At 44.8% G+C, this 18,537-nt stretch overlaps 1 protein-coding gene and 1 pseudogene across 1 annotated transcript; both read left to right on the top strand.

Annotated features, from left to right (window-relative positions):
* Positions 1-1,189: 1,189 nt before the first annotated feature.
* On the top strand, positions 1,190-2,452 carry LOC130883947 (eukaryotic initiation factor 4A-III-like). The gene has a single exon (XM_057784788.1). The coding sequence runs from the start codon at positions 1,190-1,192 to the stop codon at positions 2,405-2,407; it is 1,218 nt and encodes a 405-aa protein (XP_057640771.1). The 3' UTR covers positions 2,408-2,452.
* Positions 2,438-11,055, top strand: LOC130884325 (cyanocobalamin reductase / alkylcobalamin dealkylase-like; annotated as a pseudogene).
* The last annotated feature ends 7,482 nt before the right edge of the window (positions 11,056-18,537 follow it).

Here is an 18,537-nt window from a genome sequence, read left to right as displayed (position 1 = left end):
GTGTGACAGCCCTAGCTGTCCTAGAACTCTCTTTGTTGCCCAGGCAGGCACCAAATTCACAGAGATCCGCCTTCCTTTGCCTCCTGAGTGCTGGGATTAAGGGCGTGTGCCACCACATCCAAGCCTTTCTTTTTTCTTTTTTTTTTTCTTTTTTTTTTTTTTGGTTTTTCGAGACACGGTTTCTCTGTGGTTTTGGAGCCTGTCCTAGAACTAGCTCTGTAGACCAGGCTGGTCTCGAACTCACAGAGATCTGCCTGCCTCTACCTCCCAAGTTCTGGGATTAAAGGCGTGCGCCACCACCGCCTGGCTTGCCTTTCTTTTTTCTTAAAGTAAATATGTTTCCTAGACATTCTTTTCTACTTTAAACCTATGACCTGTGTAAGTTGAACTCTTTTTAAAGTTCCCATAGTGCCAGGCGGTGGTGGTGCATACCTTTAATCCCAGCACTCGGGAGGCAGAGGCAGGCGGATCTCTGTGAGTTCGAGACCAGCCTGGTCTACAAGAGCTAGTTCCAGGATAGGCTCCAAAACCACAGGGAAACCCTGTCTCAGAAAACCAAAAAAATAAAATAAAATAAATGTTCCCATAGTGCTTTTGCGACGTTAGTGTAGTATAGAAATATTCTATGGACCGAAATCTGGAGTGGAACAGCAGAATAGTCTGCGAATCTGCAGGCTTGGCTTGCGTATTGGTTTGCTGTTTATTTGCCGGAGCTCTTTGTGTTTTGTTGGCTTACACATGCCAAATAACTCTTATGTTAGCAACAGACTTAAGAAAAAGACTGAAAATTTTCATTTACAAAAGTTTTAAGCCAGGGCTTTAGTGGTGGACATTTTTAATCACAATATTTAGGAGGCCAAGATAGGCATATCTCTGTGAGTTGGAGGGCATCCTGGTCTACATGGACCAGGAGACCCTGTCCCAAAAAATAAAAAGCAAAACAAAATTTAGAGTGTAAGAAAATACCATACTCAGAAAAAGTATTTGTCTAATACAAAAGAAACCTGAGACCTGAGAGTCTCATCATAAATAATGATTTTATTTTAAAATTAAATTTATTCTTTTTGAGACAGTGTCTTGTATTATTTGCATTGCACTATATTGAACTTTTAAAAATTTGTAGGTCAGGCCGCTGTCGCTCACGCTCTTCACCTCTCGGTGGACTCGGATTCCTGGAGGCCAAACCACCATGGCGACGATGGGCTCCGCGCGGAAGCGGCTGCTCAAAGAGGAGGACATGACCAAAGTGGAGTTCGAGAGCAGCGAGGAGGTGGACGTGACCCCCACGTTCGACACCATGGGCCTGCGGGAGGACCTACTGCGCGGCATCTACGCCTACGGGTTTGAGAAGCCTTCAGCAATCCAGCAGCGCGCTATGAAGCAGATAATTAAGGGGAGAGATGTCATAGCACAGTCTCAGTCTGGCACCGGTAAGACGGCCACCTTCAGCATTTCAGTCCTCCAGTGCTTGGATATCCAGGTTCGAGAAACGCAGGCTTTGATCTTGGCTCCAACAAGAGAGTTAGCTGTACAGATTCAGAAGGGTTTGCTGGCTCTGGGGGACTACATGCACGTACAGTGCCACGCCTGCATTGGGGGCACCAATGTTGGGGAGGACATCCGGAAGCTGGACTGTGGGCAACATGTTGTGGCAGGCACCCCGGGACGTGTCTTTGATATGATTCGCCGTAGAAGTTTAAGGACACGGGCTATCAAGATGTTGGTTTTGGATGAGGCTGATGAAATGCTGAACGAAGGTTTCAAGGAGCAGATCTACGATGTGTACAGGCACCTGCCGCCAGCCACACAGGTGGTTCTCATCAGTGCCACATTGCCTCACGAGATCCTGGAGATGACCAACAAGTTTATGACCGACCCCATCCGCATCTTGGTGAAGCGTGATGAATTGACTCTGGAAGGCATCAAGCAGTTCTTCGTGGCGGTGGAAAGAGAGGAGTGGAAATTTGACACTCTGTGTGACCTCTACGACACGCTGACCATCACCCAGGCTGTCATCTTCTGCAACACCAAGAGGAAGGTTGACTGGCTGACAGAGAAGATGAGAGAAGCCAACTTCACTGTGTCATCCACGCACGGGGACATGCCCCAGAAGGAGCGCGAGTCCATCGTGAAGGAGTTCCGCTCAGGTGCCAGCCGAGTGCTCATTTCTACAGATGTCTGGGCTCGCGGCCTGGATGTCCCTCAGGTGTCCCTCGTCATTAACTACGACCTGCCCAACAACAGAGAACTGTACATTCACAGAATCGGGAGATCAGGGCGTTACGGCCGCAAGGGTGTGGCCATCAATTTTGTGAAGAACGATGACATCCGCATCCTCAGGGACGTAGAGCAGTACTACTCCACCCAGATAGACGAGATGCCCATGAATGTGGCTGACCTGATCTGAAGCTGGTGCTCGTGCATCAAGGGCCTGGATATGGCGCCTATCGTGAGCTCCTCCTCGGAACGGGAAGCCTCTATTTAATGGGGTTTAAATGAACTGTCTTCTCACAGCCCCTCAGGAAGACGCTCGGGCGCTGCCATCTTTTCTAACCCACATGTAAATAATCCAATGCTTTCAGCCTTTTACATTAAACATGGAAATTTTCCCATGAAAAAAAATTTGTAAGTCAGCCTCTCCCTCGTTGCTGCGGTGGTGGCAGCTCAAGTTCTCTCCAAGGGTGGATGTCTGAAGTTACTTGTCTGGAGCAGATGCCGCCAGGAAGGAGGTTCAGAGTCCCTTCGGAAGAGGCGCAAAAAAGGACCAAAGCTGCAAGGCACTGATGGCAATGGATTGCGCATTGTTGACTATGATGTGGGCTGGTCAGCCATGAAGGAGTACTGTGTACTGGTTTGCTCCTTATGACTTACCCAACCTCCTTTCTTATAAAACCCAGGACCACCAGCCCATGGATGGAGCCACCCACAATGGGCTGGACCCACCCCCATCAATAACTAGTTAAGAAAATGCCTTACATCTGGATCTTATGAAGGTTTCTTCTCAGTTAAGGTTCCCTCCTTTCAGATAACTGTGCTTTGTGTATCAGGTTGATATACGACTAGCCAGTATACACAATTAGCCAGTTATAGGGGCACTATTCATAATCCCAGCAGTAAAGAGGCTGAGAAAATGTGGGCCATGTATTCAAGGTTAGCCTGAGCTACATAGCAAGCGTGTCTCAAACAGACAAACAAAACTAAGCCTCCCTCAGTTGGGCAGGCTTGGGCCACGTGAGATCTGTCTTCAAAATTAATAAAGTAAAAAAGAGCCAGGTGTGTTTTGCATGCATGCTAGGAATCTAAACTCTTAGGAGGTAGAGCCAGGAGGTTCAGAATTTCAAGGCCGGTTCAAGAGCATGTTTGATGCTAGTCCAGTAGAGAACATGTCTTAAAGGGGGTTAAAGAGGAAATATACACACTATAATCTATATTTAACATAGTAATAAGCCTTATGGTCTTCAAAGAATTGAAGTTCAAATACTTGCTCTCTAACTTGTAATTACATGAACCAAAATATATTTAATCTTGTTACATCTCCAGTCCTCATAGTAAAGTAGAAACAAAAACAGTGGCTAATTTAAGTCATACAATGGTCATATGATTATCGATTAGACAAACATTAAACATTTCATTCTTATCGCAACAATTGCCTATTTTTTATAGTGTTTATAGTGAATGTCTAGAAGCATGAGTCAGAAAGACACTGTGATGCTTAATTTTAATTGCCAAACTCGAATGGGTCATAAAATGCCCAGAGCACCAGGGGAGCCCACTTTTGGGTGTGTGTAAATCTTCCAGAGCGGATTAACTGGTGGGTAGGAACACTGACTGGCCCTGAATATAGGCGGTACTGACATGTGAACGAGCAGCCTCGTGTTCCCGCCACCGTGGAACCACTGGGCACCAAGCCTTTCTGTGACGGTGGACAGTGTCCCTTCAAACACAAGCCAAAATAGCCCTTCCTCCTTCAAGAGGCTTTAGTCAGGCACTTAATGAGATGTCTGGAAAGGAAATAATACAGGCATGGGAAAGTAGGAGCACTGCCGTAATAAACTTGACCACACGCCTTCTGGACTGGTGTGTGCGAGGGATGCTGAAGAGCCTGGAGCTATAGGGTGAGAGAAGCCGTAGCCCCCTCTCTCTTGCTCTCTTTCTCACAGAGATCCACCTGTCTCTGCCTCCCACATGCTGGAATTGAAGGCATACACCACTGCCCCGTGCTCTCTTTCTTCTTCTTTCTTTCTCTTCCTTTTTCTTTCACTCTCTTAGTCTCTCTCGTTCTATCTCTTCTCTCTCTCTCTTTTTCCCTATTTTACTCTCCCACACTCTCTCCTTTTCTTGTTTTTCTCTCTTGTTCTCTCTTGTTCTCTTTTGCTCTCCCACGCTGTCTCTCACCTTCTTTCTCTCCTCCCCTCTCTTTTCCTCTCGCTCGCCCTATTTATTTATTTATTTATTTATTTATTTATTTATTTATTTATTTATTTATTTTTGAGACAGCCCTTGCTGTCCTGGAACTCACTTTGTAGACTAAGCTGACCTCGAACTCAGAGCTCCACCTGCCTCTGCCTTCCAAGAGTTGCGATTCAAGGTGTGCGCCATCATTGACCAGCCCCAGCCTGGGTTTCTTAATGAGACACCTTCCCTTCAAAAAAGGAAAGAAAGTCCTGTGAGCAAAGACACGCTATTTTTTGAAAATAAAAATAAGAAATTGTCAGTTTATTATGCTATGGTTGTAAGAAGACTACTACCAACCAAACCAGTTGGAATTTGAAATCCCTTATCTCTCCCCATGTAGTTGAGAGTGTAAAATCAGACCTGTTGAGCAGCAACAAGGAATTCTGAGAGAGATGTAGCAGCACATGCTGCAATCCCAGCATCCATGAGGTAGAGGCTGGAAAATATATTTCAAGGTCATATTGGCCACACAGCAGGGTTAAGGTCTCAACAAATCGAAACAAGAAATTAATTATAGTTTTTTTATTTTATTTTATTTTTAATTATACTTTCTGTGCTTGAGTGTAGCATCTAGAATCTGTCACCCTAGGAACTCTCTGGCTGTTGGATAGTTCAATAATGGCACAGTGGATAAGGTCACTTCCTGCCAAGCCTGATGATCTGATTTCATCTTTAGGTGCCACATCGTGAAAGGAGGGAACTGACTGATCCGTGTGCCGTGGTTCATGCCCGTAAATAAGTTAATAAATATATGGCTATAAAATGAGGACAGACTTTTGGTCACACTGCATGTGGATTTTGTTACTATCCAGGCTGGCATGATCTCTTGTGCACTCAATAAACTTTTGGTTCTAAAATAAGGTTGTTGTTGAGCCGGGCGTTGGTGGCGCACGCTTTTAATCCCAGGATTCGGGAGGCAGAGGCAGGCGGATCTCTGTGAGTTCGAGACCAGCCTGGTCTACAGAGCTAGTTCCAGGACAGGCTCCAAAGCCACAGAGAAACCCTGTCTCTAAAAACCAAAAAAATAAAAATAAAAATAAAATAAGGTTGTTGGAAACCCCTTACAGTATTTGAAATAAGTTTTAAATGGCAGATAGCTCAAGTTAGCTAACTTAGCAGGCAGTTACATCTAAGTGAGAAAATCATAGTAAAATCCCTAGTGCTTAAAAAGAACTATTTCCATTTCCTCTCTGATGGTTTAGCAGTTAAATTTACTTATTCTACAGAGGATCCAAGTTCAGTTCCCAGCACACACATGACAGCTTAAAGCCATACAGCCATTGTTATGCCTGAGTTTATTATCCCCAAAAGGAAACCGGATTCTGACAGATTCTGATATAAAGCACAAGAGGGTTTTTTAATATTCAAACTTGAGTTTGGACTATACCTCTACCACAGCAATGCAGTGGGTGAGAGAAGTGCAGCCTGAACCTGGGAAGGGGGGAACTTTTAAAGGGGAAATGCCATAGTAAGGGGCGTTCATGTCCTGTCATCCTGGGTTTGGGTAAGGAGGGCATAGGGCAAAGTAGTCTCTGAAACCATTGGTCAGTTTTTGGGCACAAAAACCCTAACAAAGAGCCATTAATAACTGACAATGTATCTTCAAGGGCAGGCTGCCTCCTAGGAACATCTGAACCCCCGTAAGGTTTATGGCCCTGCTCTCTAGCTCCTTAGTTGACTATTTTCAGGGTATCCATCCAAATTGCGATATCAGCACATATCTGAGCTGAGATCCCCCCTCATTATATGGCTTAAGATGATGCCCCCTCTTTAAAATGGAGTCTGCAAAGTCAGGTCCTCACACCACCATTAACTCCAGTTATAGGATCCAAAGCCCTGTTCTAGACTTCACAGACACCAGACGTGCAAAGAGTGCACAGACATACATCCAAGCGAAACACTCAAACACGTAAAGAAAACATCCTAAAACAAGACGGTTCCATTTTTCCTCCTGTTGAGGACTGCTTGCTTTTGGAATAAATAAGCATCTCTGTGGAGACCGTTAAAATCTCCAGGCCTCCTCCAAAGAGATTCTGATGAACCAGGTCAAGTAGAAGATGAGAACTATGGGTTTTAGAAATCTCTGGTCATTTTAGGGTTTTTTGCTTTTTTTTCCTCTCTGTATAGCTTATAGACTGGCTTCTGCTACGAGGCTTTCTTCTTTTTTAACATCCCAAATGCTCAGTGTACATTTGTACACCACCATGCCTGCCTGGCCTCCTCGGGTAATTCTTTGTTTTTGTGTTGTTGTTTATTTGCGTCTGAGACAGGTATAGACCTGGATGGCCGTAATTCACTGTATAGACCAGGCTGACCTGGAATTTGTGACTGTCTACCTGTCTCCAACCCTGAGATATCAGGTTTTGTTTTCCTCTCTGACTCCCTAGTTGATTTTTATTCAATAACAGACAAAATACACTCCCTCAGTTCGTGGGCTCCATGTCACTCTTGGTTAATAAATAGCTTTTACTGGGCGGGTGAGGTTCTTCAGAGGTAAAGGCACTTGTGGTCAAGCCCAGAAACGTGGGTTTGATTTCTGGGACCCACATGGCAGAGTGAGAGGACCGAGGCCCAGATTCTTCTGACCTCCACATGTGCACTGTGGTCGCAGTGTCTGCCCCCACCTTAGTTCAACATCCTTAGTCATCAGAGAAATGCAAATCAAAACAACTCTGAGATTCCATCTTACATTTGTAAGAATGGCCAAGATCAAAAACACTGATGACAACTTATGCTGGAGAGGTTGAGGGGAAAAGGGAACATTTCTGAATTGCTGGTGTTCCCCCTTTGGATGTCGGTGTGGTGATTTCTCAGAAAATTAGGAAACAACCTTCCTCAAGAACCAGTAATTCCACTTTTGGGTCTATATCCAAAGGATGCCGAAACGTGCCACAAGAACATGTGCTCAACTATGTTCATAGCAGCTTGTTTGTCATAGCCAGAACCTGGAGACAACCTAAATGCCCCTCGACCAAAGAATGAATAAAAATAAAAAATGTGGTGCATTTGCACGATGGAGTACTACACAACAGAAAAAAATAATAATGACAGCTTGTATTTTGCAGGAAAATGATGTAGCAAGAAAACATTATTTTGAGTGAGGTAACCCAGATACAGAAAGACAATTATCACATGTACTACTCATAGGTGGTTATTAAATATAAAGCAAAGAAAGCCAGCCTACAAACCACAATCCGAGAGAATTTAGACAACAATGTAGACAGTAAGAGGGACTTACATGTTACATAGATCTAATCTGCATGGGAAGTAGAAAGTATAAAAACACAAGATCTCCTGAGTAAATTTTAAGCATGGGGACTTTGGGGGAGGATTGAAGGCAGGAGGGGAGAGGCAGCGAGGGGTAGAGAGAGAAATGTAGAGCTCAACAAATATCAATAAAAAAATTTTTAAAAAAATAATAAAAAGGGGGAATTTATTTTTCTTTATGTGTAAGTGAACATACATGTTTGTGAGAATATGGAAGCCAAACGGTGTTCTTTGGGTGTTGTTTACCTTCAGTCTCTCTCTCTCTCTCTCTCTCTCTCTCTCTCTCTCTCTCTCTTTTGTTTGTTTGTTTGTTTGTTTTCGTTTTTCAAGATGGGGTTTCTCTGTGTAACAACCCTAGCTATCCTGGAACAAGCTGGAACCCACAGATCAACCTGCCTCTGTCTCCAGAGTGCTGGGATTAACGACCTTGTGGTACCACTGCCTGGCCTGTTTGTTTGTTATAAAGAATTTATATGAAAAAAATAAAAAATAAATAAAGAATTTATGTGGATGAATGTTTTCCCTGCATATGCACTATGTTGGATCCCTTGGAACTTGGGTTATGGATTGCTGCGAGCCACGCTGGGTGCTGGGAATTGAACCTGTATCGATTACAAGAGCAATAAGTGCTACTGAGCCATTTCTTCAGTCCCTTACTCTTTGAGGCAGAATCTCTTAATGATCTGGAACTTGACATGTGGGTGTGACTAGCAAGCACTCAGGATCTGCTTCTCCAGGGCTGGTTTTATAAGCAAGGTCTGTCAGGACTGACTTCTTTTTTAATAGAGGTTAAAGTTATGTTTTCCCTTGAAATATGGCTTTTATTGGAGAATCCCAACAGTAGGGAGGTAAAGGCAAGATTATCATCTTTGCAATGTATAGCAAGTTCAAGGCCATTCTGACCCTGTCTCAAAAAACCAAACCATGGGCTTATGATCCAGGGCCATGTTAATACACATCTTATGCCTTCGTGGAACAGTTGTGACTCCCATCATGCTAACAGGAGCCCCTTATTCTGTTCCAGAAGTTTCCAGAACGGCAAATAGAAGTCATTGCTGACTATGTGGTTCACCCCATCGGCGCCCTAAGATTCTAGCCCAGACTGCAGCCCATGTGGCCGGGGCTGCTTACTACTACCAAAGACAAGATGTGGATGCTGACCCGTGGGGGACCAAGGTTAGAGAATACATGTGAATGAATGAGTGGGGACTTAGAGAAAATTAGTAAAAGCCCCTCCAAGTATCCCTGTGAGGTTCCACATTACATCACCTTCCTTTCCTGACGTTGATACATAACCCAGGACAAAGTATCTGTGGTCCTGACAAATAGGCCGCCTGCTTTCTTGTTTACCTGAGGACATCACAGTTCAAAAGCCTGGGTCCTTTTAATATTTTAAAAATCTCTCTTGTAGCCGGGTGGTGGTGACGCTTGCCTTTAATCCCAGCACTTGGGAGGCAGAGGCAGGTGGATCTCTGTGAGTTCGAGGCCAGCCTGTTGTACAAGGGCTACTTCCAGGACCAGCACCAAAGCTACAGAGAGAGCTTGTCTCGTAACAAAACAAAAAAAAAACAACAAAAAAAAAATCTCTCTGGAGAAATGGTTTAGCAGTTATGAGCACTGACTGCTGCTCTTCCAGAGGTTCTGAGTTCAATTCCCAGCAAGTGTACGGTGGCTCACAACCATCCCTAATGAGATCTGGTGCCCTCTTCTGACATGCAGGCATACATGGAAGCAGAACACTGTATACATTAAAAAAAAATAAGTCGGGCTTTTGGGGGCACACGCCTTTAATCCCAGCACTAGGGAGACAGATGCAGGGAGATCTCTGTGAGTTTGAGGCCAGCCTGGTAGACAAAGTGAGTTCCAGGACAGGCTCCAAACTACAGAGAAACCCTATCTCAAAAAAAACTAACTAAATAAATAAATCTTAATTTTTTTTTTTTTTTTTTTACTGTGTTCTGCATGCCCTTATGGAGACCATAGGATAATTGCTAGAGTCAGGTCTCTCCTTCCACCATGTGGGTCCCTGGGGATGAACCGAGGTTGTCAGGCTTGGCTGCAAACACCTTCCCTCACTGAGTCACCTCACCTCTTCCTGCTCTATTTTTGTTTTTGAACAAGGTCTCTACACTTGAGGCTGTCTTAGAACTCACTGTGTAGGCTGGCCTTGAACTCCTTAAGATACTTTTGCCCTCTGAGTACTGGGATTTAAAGCACAGGCATCCAAGCCGGACAGGATCTGTTTTATTTGTTTGTTTTGGGGAGAGGATTTATCTGTGTGATAAATAACCTGGCTATTCTGGAACTGTGTAGACCAGGTTGACCTCAAACTCACAAAAAACTCCAGCCTTTGCCTCCTGAGGATGGGGCATATGCAACTTCTGCCCAGCTTGACTGCTTTGTTCTTAAAACTTTGTGTTTCCTGGCTGTCTCTGGAAAATCCAGGGTGGAGTAATGCAAGTCAGGGCTCAAGGGAGCCCGTCCTTATTCCTTAGAATCTTTCTGAGTAGGTGGTGAAGAGAAGACAGGACAGTGAGGTGGGGGTAAAGGCACTGTGTGCCACACCAGCATACCAACCTGAGTTTGACCCCTGGGACCCATGTAAAGGAGAGAGAGCCAAATCCATGAAACTGTCCTCTGAGCCACATAGGTACATTCATATATGCACAGTAATAATTTCTTAAAAACCAGGAAAAGAGCTAGGCGGTGGTGGCACTCCTAGCACTCGGGAGGCAGAGGCAGGCCGATCTCTGTGAGTTTAAGTTTATCTCTGTAGATACAGCTTGCACATAACAATAAATTGAAGGAAAAAAAAGCTTCAATAATGATAGCTGGACTTAGTGTCAAAATGGCCTCTGTAACTCTGCCTTGCTTTTCCCTTCTCCCCAGTACATAGCAGGTGTGTGCATACACCCCTGATTTGGTGACTGGTTTGCTATCCGAGGGGTGATGTTGCTGCCAGGGATTGAAGTGCCAAATTTGCCACCCAGAAAGCCCCCTGATTGTGTGCCTACAAGAGCTGGCCGCATCACTCTGCTTGAAGGCTTCAATTTCCATTGGCGTGACTGGACCTACCGGGATGCCGTGACTCCTGCAGAACGGTACTCAGAAGAGCAGAAGATCTACTTTTCCACCCCACCTGCACAACATTTGGCCCTGTTAGGCTTAGCCCCGCCCTCGGAACACCCTAGCACTACATCTGAACGTCCCAGTTCCACGCTTACCAAGCCTCAGAATTCCAGCAGAGCACGAAGCTGGCTTAGCCCCAGTGTCTCACCACCTCTCTCCCCGGGCCCTTGATACCTTTCCCCTGTGGAATCCCATTTTGGTAGATTTATTTGGGGTAGAATTTGGGTTTTGAAAAATTACTTTTTTCAGTTTTTCAAAACAAGGTTTTTCTGTGTGGCTATGGCTGTCCTGGAACTCACTCTGTAGACCAGGCTAGCCTCCAACTTGGAGATCCGCCTGCCTCTGCCTCCTGAGTGCTGGGATTAAAGATGTGTGGAAGAAACACATTTATTTTCACTATTTCCCAAAGCTCGTCAAAGAGAGTCAAGACTCAGTTTACATTGGTCAAGACAAACACATTCAACACAGACTCAAAATCGGCAGCTGCCTTCAAATATTGGACTCAAACCTGTTATATTTTTGTGTAGTACTGCAAGATACTATTTAGAGGTGTGGTTCTCAATCTTCCAAATGCAGTTCCTCACATTGTGGTAACCCCCAACAATAAAATCAGTTTCATTGTTATTGAAATAACTGATTTTGTTGTTTTGACTCATAATGTAAATGTTTTCCCAATGGTCTTAGGCTACCCCCGTGAAGTCTCCTCCAACCCCTAAAGGGGTTTTGACCCACAGGTAGAGAATTGCTGATTTACAGGATCCTAGGGGTATACATACATCCTTTAAATGGTACCCACCACATACAGCTAAGCCAAGTAATTATTTAAATAAACTACTTTGAAACTAATCTATAGTAGTGATGTTATTACTAAAGGCTTGAAGAATCTTACCATCAAGCCTGCCATCCGTCCTCATGGAAGGAGAGAACCGACTCCTGGAAGCTGTACTCTGACCCCGTATACACTGATGTACCCCTCTCCCCATGAACATGTGATTTAAGAGGAAGTCAAGGTCTGGAGAGTTGGCTCAATGGTAAGAGCTCTTCCAGAGGTCCTGAGTTCAATTTCCAGCAACCATATTGTGGCTCACAACATCTGTAATGAGGTCTGGTGCCCTCTTCTGGCCTATATGTCGATCTGCAGACAGAACACTGCATACATAATAAATAAAATCCTAAAAATAAAATTAAAAAGAAACGGTCAGGCCTATCAGGTCTTTTCTCCCAGAACTCTGAGATGAGTGCAAGATTAAAGCCAACCTAGGCTGCAAGGCAAGACTGCATTTGTGTGTAGGCCAGAAGCAGGCCTTAGTCTTCTTGAGGCTAGAATTTAGAGGCAGTTGGGAGCCATGTGCTGTGGGTTAAGACAGTCCCCCTGAACCTGATGCTTATTTGAGGTTTGCTAACCAGCCAGCGCCAATCTACCTGTCTCCCCTGCATTTAGATAAACAACCCACAGCTTTGGTCCTGGCATTTTTATGCGGTTGTTGGGGACTGGACTCAGACCCATGTGATTGCACTGTGTTCTGTTCACAGTGTGTTCTACACTTGGTCACAAATGCATTTATTAACCCTGTAGCCACCAAGGGTACTGAACAAAGGCCAAATAGTAAGATCATCAAATCAGCTGTTCAGGAAACCTTAGCCATGCTGGAGTTCTGTGCAGTGCAGAGTGGAGTGCTCTCCGCACAGCCGATACTTTCTTTTGCCTTCACTTCTCTAGTGCTGGGATTACAGGTGTATCCCACACCGTTTATGTGGCAGCAGGCTTAGAACAGAGGGGGCTTTGTGCACACATGCAAACTGTTCATTTTTGTCAACTGGACAGTAAACTATCGTCACCTGGGAGAGGAAACCCCAACTGAGGAATTGCCTAGATCAGACTGGCCTGTGGGGATTTTGTGGGATTGTGTTTTTAGTGGGGGAGGACTAGCTGACTTAGAAGGGTCCAGTCCACTGTAGGGCAGCAGCTGGTCCTGGGCAGACAAGGAACTCTCCAGGTACTCACTCAGCATGGAGAACAGCAGAGCTACCACCATAGCAGTGGCGAGGGGAGGAGCCAACATACAAATTTTTAAAAGTTCAATATAGTGCAATGCAAATAATACAAGACCTTGTCTCAAAAAGAATAAATTGAATTTTAAAATCATTATTTATGGGCTGGAGAGATGGCTCAGAGGTTAAGAGCATTGCCTGCTCTTCCAAAGGTCCTGAGTTCAATTCCCAGCAACCACATGGTGGCTCACAACCCTCTGTAATGAGGTCTGGTGCCCTCTTCTGGCCTGCAGGCATACACACAGACAGAATATTGTATACATAATAAATAAATAAATATTTTTTTAAAAAAAATCATTATTTATGATGAGATTCTCAGGTGCCAGGTTTCTTTTCTATCTGACAAATACTTTTTCTGAGTATTGTATTTTCTTACACTCTGAAATTTTGCTTAGTTTTTCATTTTTTGAGACAGAGTGTCTCTATGTAGACCAGGATGGCCTCCAACTCACAGAGATACCCATGTATTTGCCTCCTAAATTTTGGGATTAAAAGTATTCACCCCTCAAGCCCTGGCCTAAAATTTTTTAAAACAATAAAAGTTTTCTATCTTTTTCTTAAGTCTACTGCTAACATAAGAGTTATTCTGCTTGTTTGGGCCAAGAAAACACAAAGTCGTTCAGAAAATTAACAGCAAACCATTCCGCAAGCCAAGCCTGCAGATATCAGACTATTCTGCTTCTTATGATTATTCGTACAAGCCACGCCTACTCCCTCCCCCATCCGGGGAGGTTTATTAAGAAAAATCCTCTCCCCAAAACAAACAAATTAAATAGATCAGGCCAGGCTTGGTTGCAGGCGCCTTTAATTCCCCTATTCAGGGAGCAGAGGCAGGTACTGTCTCAGTGAGTTCAAGGCCAGCCTACACAGGGAGTTCTAATCCAGCTAGAAGTATAGAGACCTTGTCTAAAAAAACAAAAAGAAATAGAGCAGGAAGTTGGTGAGGTGACTCAGTGATCGACGGTGTTTGCAGCCAAGCCTGACAACCTCGGTTCATCCCCCGGGACCCACATGGTGGAAGGAGAGACCTGACTCTAGCAATTGTCCTTTGGTCTCCATAAGGGCATACAGAACACAGTAATTTAATTTATTTTAAAATTATTTATATTTATTTATTTGTTTGTTTTCAATTTATTTATTTGGTTTTTCGAGGAAGGGTTTCTCTGTAGGCTTGTAACCTGTCCTGGAACAAGCTCTTGTCACCAGGCTGACCTCGAACTCACAGAGATCCACCGCCTCTGCCTTCTGAGTGCTGGGATCATAGGCGTGGGCCACCACCGCCTGGCCCTGCCTGCTATGTTCTTAAAACTGTGTTTCCTGGTTGTCTCCGGAAAAATCCAAAGGCCCCGTAATCCAAGGTCATGGCTCAAGGGAGCCCTTCCTTATTCCTTAGAATGTTTCTGAGTAGGTGCTCAAAATGAAGACAGGACAGTGAGATAGGGGTAATGGCACTGTGTGCCACACCAGCATACCAACCTGAGTTTGATTTCTCGGACCCACGTAAAGGAGAGAGAGAAAAATCCACGAAACTGGCCTCTGAGCCACATAGGTGCATTCATATGTACACAGTAATGATTTCTGTCAACTTGACAGTACACTATTGTCACCGCGATAGGAAACCCCAACTGCGGGATTGCCTAGATCAGATGGGCCTTGCTGGGCGGTGGTGGCGCACGCCTTTAATCCCACCTCTCCGGAGGCAGAGGCAGGCAGATCTCTGTGAGTTCCAGGGCAGCCTAGTCTACAAGAGCTAGTTCCAGGACAGGCTCCAAAGCTATGGAGAATCCCTGTCTCGACAAAACAAAAAACAAAAAAAGGTTGGCCTCTGGGGATTTTGTGGGATTTTTTGGTAATTTTTTTTTTAATGTGGGGAGGCTCATTGATTTAGAGGGACCCAGTCCACTGTACACAGTACCATTCCTAGGCAGCAGCTGGTCCTGGCTGTTTTAAATTCACTTACCCCAAGTTGCTTTCAGTCACAAGATAACACAGAAAGGAGAAGCAAAGCAGACACCAGGCAAGCACTCTACCAAGAGCTACACCTCCAGCCCTGAGGCAGCTCTTAAACCTAATATTTATGAATAGTGGGAGCTATGGAGATAGCTCAGCCACAAAGTGCTCTTGTGAGGAAATGAATTTGGTTCATGGAGACTCTATTAAAAAAGAAGTCAGGCCTGACAGACCATGCTTATAAAACCAGCCGTGGAGAGGCAGATTCTGAGAGCTTGCAGCCACACCCACATGTCAAGTTCCAGCTCAATAAGGGATTCTGCTTCAAAGAGTAAGGGACTGTGCGATGGATGGAGATAGAAAGTGAAGGACTCTAAATGCATTTCTAAGCCCCCTCAACCCTAAGACATTTTTCTAAAACCTTACACTCACTCTCTCTTGGAAATGGGACAGTCGCCCCCCCCCCCCACATGCTGGACTGCTCATCCTTCTGTGTCCTTGTGAATAATCAATAAGGGATTCTTTCTCAAAGAGTAAGGGACTGTGGCAATGGATGGTGATAGAGAGAAAGTAAAAGACTCTAAATGCATTTCTAAGCCCCCTCAACCCTAAGACATTTTTCTAAAACCTTACACTCATTCTCTCTTGGAAACGGGACAGTCGCCCCCACACATACATGCTGGACTGCTCATCCTTCTGTGTCCTTGTGAATAATCTTCAAACATAACTCCATTCTGGGAATTGAGGCAAAGACAACCCACAGATGTCACCTCAGTTCCTGATGTATTGATTGAGTCACTGGAACAAGGTCAGGAAGACCACAGATGCTATCTTATCTCACCCGATCACACAGCTATTCTCCGGCCCTGGAATAGAACAATCACTGCTAGTAACCCTTTGAATAAGCCAATCCAATAAGTTGGAAAACAACCTGCAGGTTCCCCCCCCCCTTTGTCTGTGACTTTTTGCTTTAAAAGATGGGCTGTAACAGCTATCAGATGTCCTTCATAATCTGAACCTGCAGGTCCCTACCATGTCAGAATAAAAATCCTCCTGCTTTTGCATCCGTTGTGGTTGTGTGAGTGGTGTCTGGAGCAACTCCTCCCTGATGTTTGGACTTCTAGTCCAACAAAAGTCCCTCATTAGAGCAACAGACTGAGCTCCCAAGGTCCAATTGAAGAGCAGAAGGAGGGAGAAGATGAGCAAGGAAATCTGGACCGCGAGCGTTTGGTCCACTCACTGAGGCAGTGTGACTGTTCTAATGGGAGCTCACCAAATCCAGCTGGACCGGGCATGAATGAGCATGCGACCAAACCAGACTCTCTGAATGTGGTAGAAATGGGGGGGTGGATGTTGAGAAGTCATTGATAAAGAACCTTCATCTGGCGATGTATGAAGATAGATACAGAGACCCACATTGGAGCACTGGACTGAGCTCCCAAGGGCCAGATGAAGAGCAGAAGGAGGGAGAACATGAGCAAGGAAGTCAGACCATAAGGCTTATTACTATTCATATGTTAAGTAATATAAGGAATACTGTGTATATTTCCTTTGCTACCCCTTTTAAGACAGTTCTCCTGTACTACTGAACTGGCATCAAATGTGCTCTGGAACCGGCCTTGAAATTCTGAACCTCCTGCCTCTACCTCCCGAGAGTAGCATGGAAAACACACCTGGCTCTTTTTTAAGTTATTAATTTTGAAGACAGATCTCACGTGACCCATGCCTGCCCAACTGAGGGAGGCCTTGTTTTGTTTGTCTGTTTGAGATACGCTTGCTATGTAGCTCAGGCTAACCTTGAATACATGGCCCACATTTTTCTTAGCGTCTCTACTGCTGGGATTATGAATAGTGCCCCTATAACTGGCTAATTGTGTGTACTGGCTAGTCGTATATCAACCTGATACACAAAGCACAGTTATCTGAAAGGAGGGAACCTTATAGAGAAGAAACCTCTATAAGATCCAGCTGTAAGGCATTTTCTTAACTAGTTATTGATGGGGGTGGGTCTGTAAGACTTTAAGACAATCCTGAAGCCATTTTGACAATTCTGAATCCTCTCAGCCTCAGTGCCATAGTGCTTCCCCTCCTCCCCTGGGAACCAAGGACCTAACAGCTACACATGCACGTACTCAGTTCCTGAACAATTACCCATATACGTATGTTTTGGTTCGGTCCCCTGGGAAACGGGGTCAAAATGACCTCTTACCTCACCTGATCTGGCAACAGCTCGCCAGTCAATTATTGGTAATAGCCCTTTAAATAAGTCAATCAGAATAGTCAAAGAACAACCCCCCTTGCTTCTGTGGCCCCTTTAAAAATAGCCTGTGCCTTCTATTTGGGGTCCCTCAGCTTCCCAAATGCTGGGGGACCCTGTCATGACAGAATTAATAAAATCCTCATGCTTTTGCATCGGCTGTGGTGTGTGAGATGGTCTCTGGGGGCGACTCCTCCTCGGTGTTTGGATGCTGGAGTCCAACAGGTCCAGCCCATTGTGGGTGGCTCCATCCATGGGCTGGTGGTCCTGGGTTCTATAAGAAAGGAGGTTGGGTAAGCCATAAGGAGCAAACCAGTACGCAGCACTCCTCCATGGCCTCGTCCTCAGCTTCTACCTCCAGTTTCCTGTCCTGCTCGAGGTCCTTCCCGTCCTGGCTTCTTTTCATGATGAACAAAGCAATGTGGAAACATAAGCTGAAAACCCATTCTGCCCCAACTTGGTTTTTGCTCCTGGCATTTCGCTGAAAGCAATGGAAACCCTAACATTGTGTTACTGAAAACAAACCCCAAAACTTTTCTCTTCCCTCTTGAAAAATGTTTGAGCTGGGTGTGGTGGAACACAGATATTATTTCAGCACTCCAGAGGCTGAGGCAGGAAAATCTGAAGTCTGAGATCAGCCTGGGTTTCTTTCTTTCTCTTCTCTTTTTCTCTCTCTCACTCTCTCTTCTCTCTCTCTTCTCTGTTTCTTCTCTTTGTCTCTCTTTCTCTTCCTCTGTCCTTCCTGTCTGTGAGGATTCAGAGAGAAGGACTGTGCTGAGAACTGAGCTGGAGGCCATTCACATTCTATTCTGGCAAAGAATCTGGTTCTTGCTTTTGACCGTATCCTGAAAGCTGAAGTGAGAATGAATTTAAAAATCAGTGGGCTAACGGTCAGCAGTGGGAGCACACGCCTTTAATCCCAGCACTCAGGAAGCAGAGGCAGGTGATATCGATGAGTTTGAAGTCAGGCTGGTGTATAATTTCAATTCCAGGACAGCCAAGGCTGTGCAGAGAAACCCAGGCTCCCTAGGGACTATCTTTGCAGAGGATCTGTGTGTATCCTTTGTGGCTGAACGTGAGAAAAGAGCTTCTCAGTCAGCCATTTTCCAGCATGGTACCCCGATGTCTGTGTTCTCAGATACTCTCATATGGAATTGAAATTATAGACCAGGCTGGCCTCGAACTCACAGAGATACACCTGCCTCTGCCTCCTCAGTGCTGGTATTAAAGGCATGTGCTACCACGCACATCTTAGACATACAAATTTTATTTATTTACTTATTTATTTTTTACAAAAAAATATGTGTTTATTTATAAAAATAAAATGGAAAGAACTGGCAAAGAACAAGCCCTGGGATAAAGAAGTCGCTGTCAGTCAGTCAACAGACAACATGGACACAGCCATGGGTAGGTGCCTAGTCCAAAGG

The sequence above is a fragment of the Chionomys nivalis genome, chromosome 11 (assembly GCF_950005125.1).
Source record: "Chionomys nivalis chromosome 11, mChiNiv1.1, whole genome shotgun sequence".
Lineage (NCBI taxonomy): Eukaryota > Metazoa > Chordata > Mammalia > Rodentia > Cricetidae > Chionomys > Chionomys nivalis.
The sequence above is the reverse complement of the archived record's forward strand: the minus strand, read 5'-3'. Positions and strand labels throughout refer to the sequence as shown.

Excerpts from the sequence above, each read along its gene's own strand:
- LOC130883947 (XM_057784788.1), top strand. The coding sequence starts at position 1,190 with ATGGCGACGATGGGCTCCGCGCGGAAGCGGCTGCTCAAAGAGGAGGAC.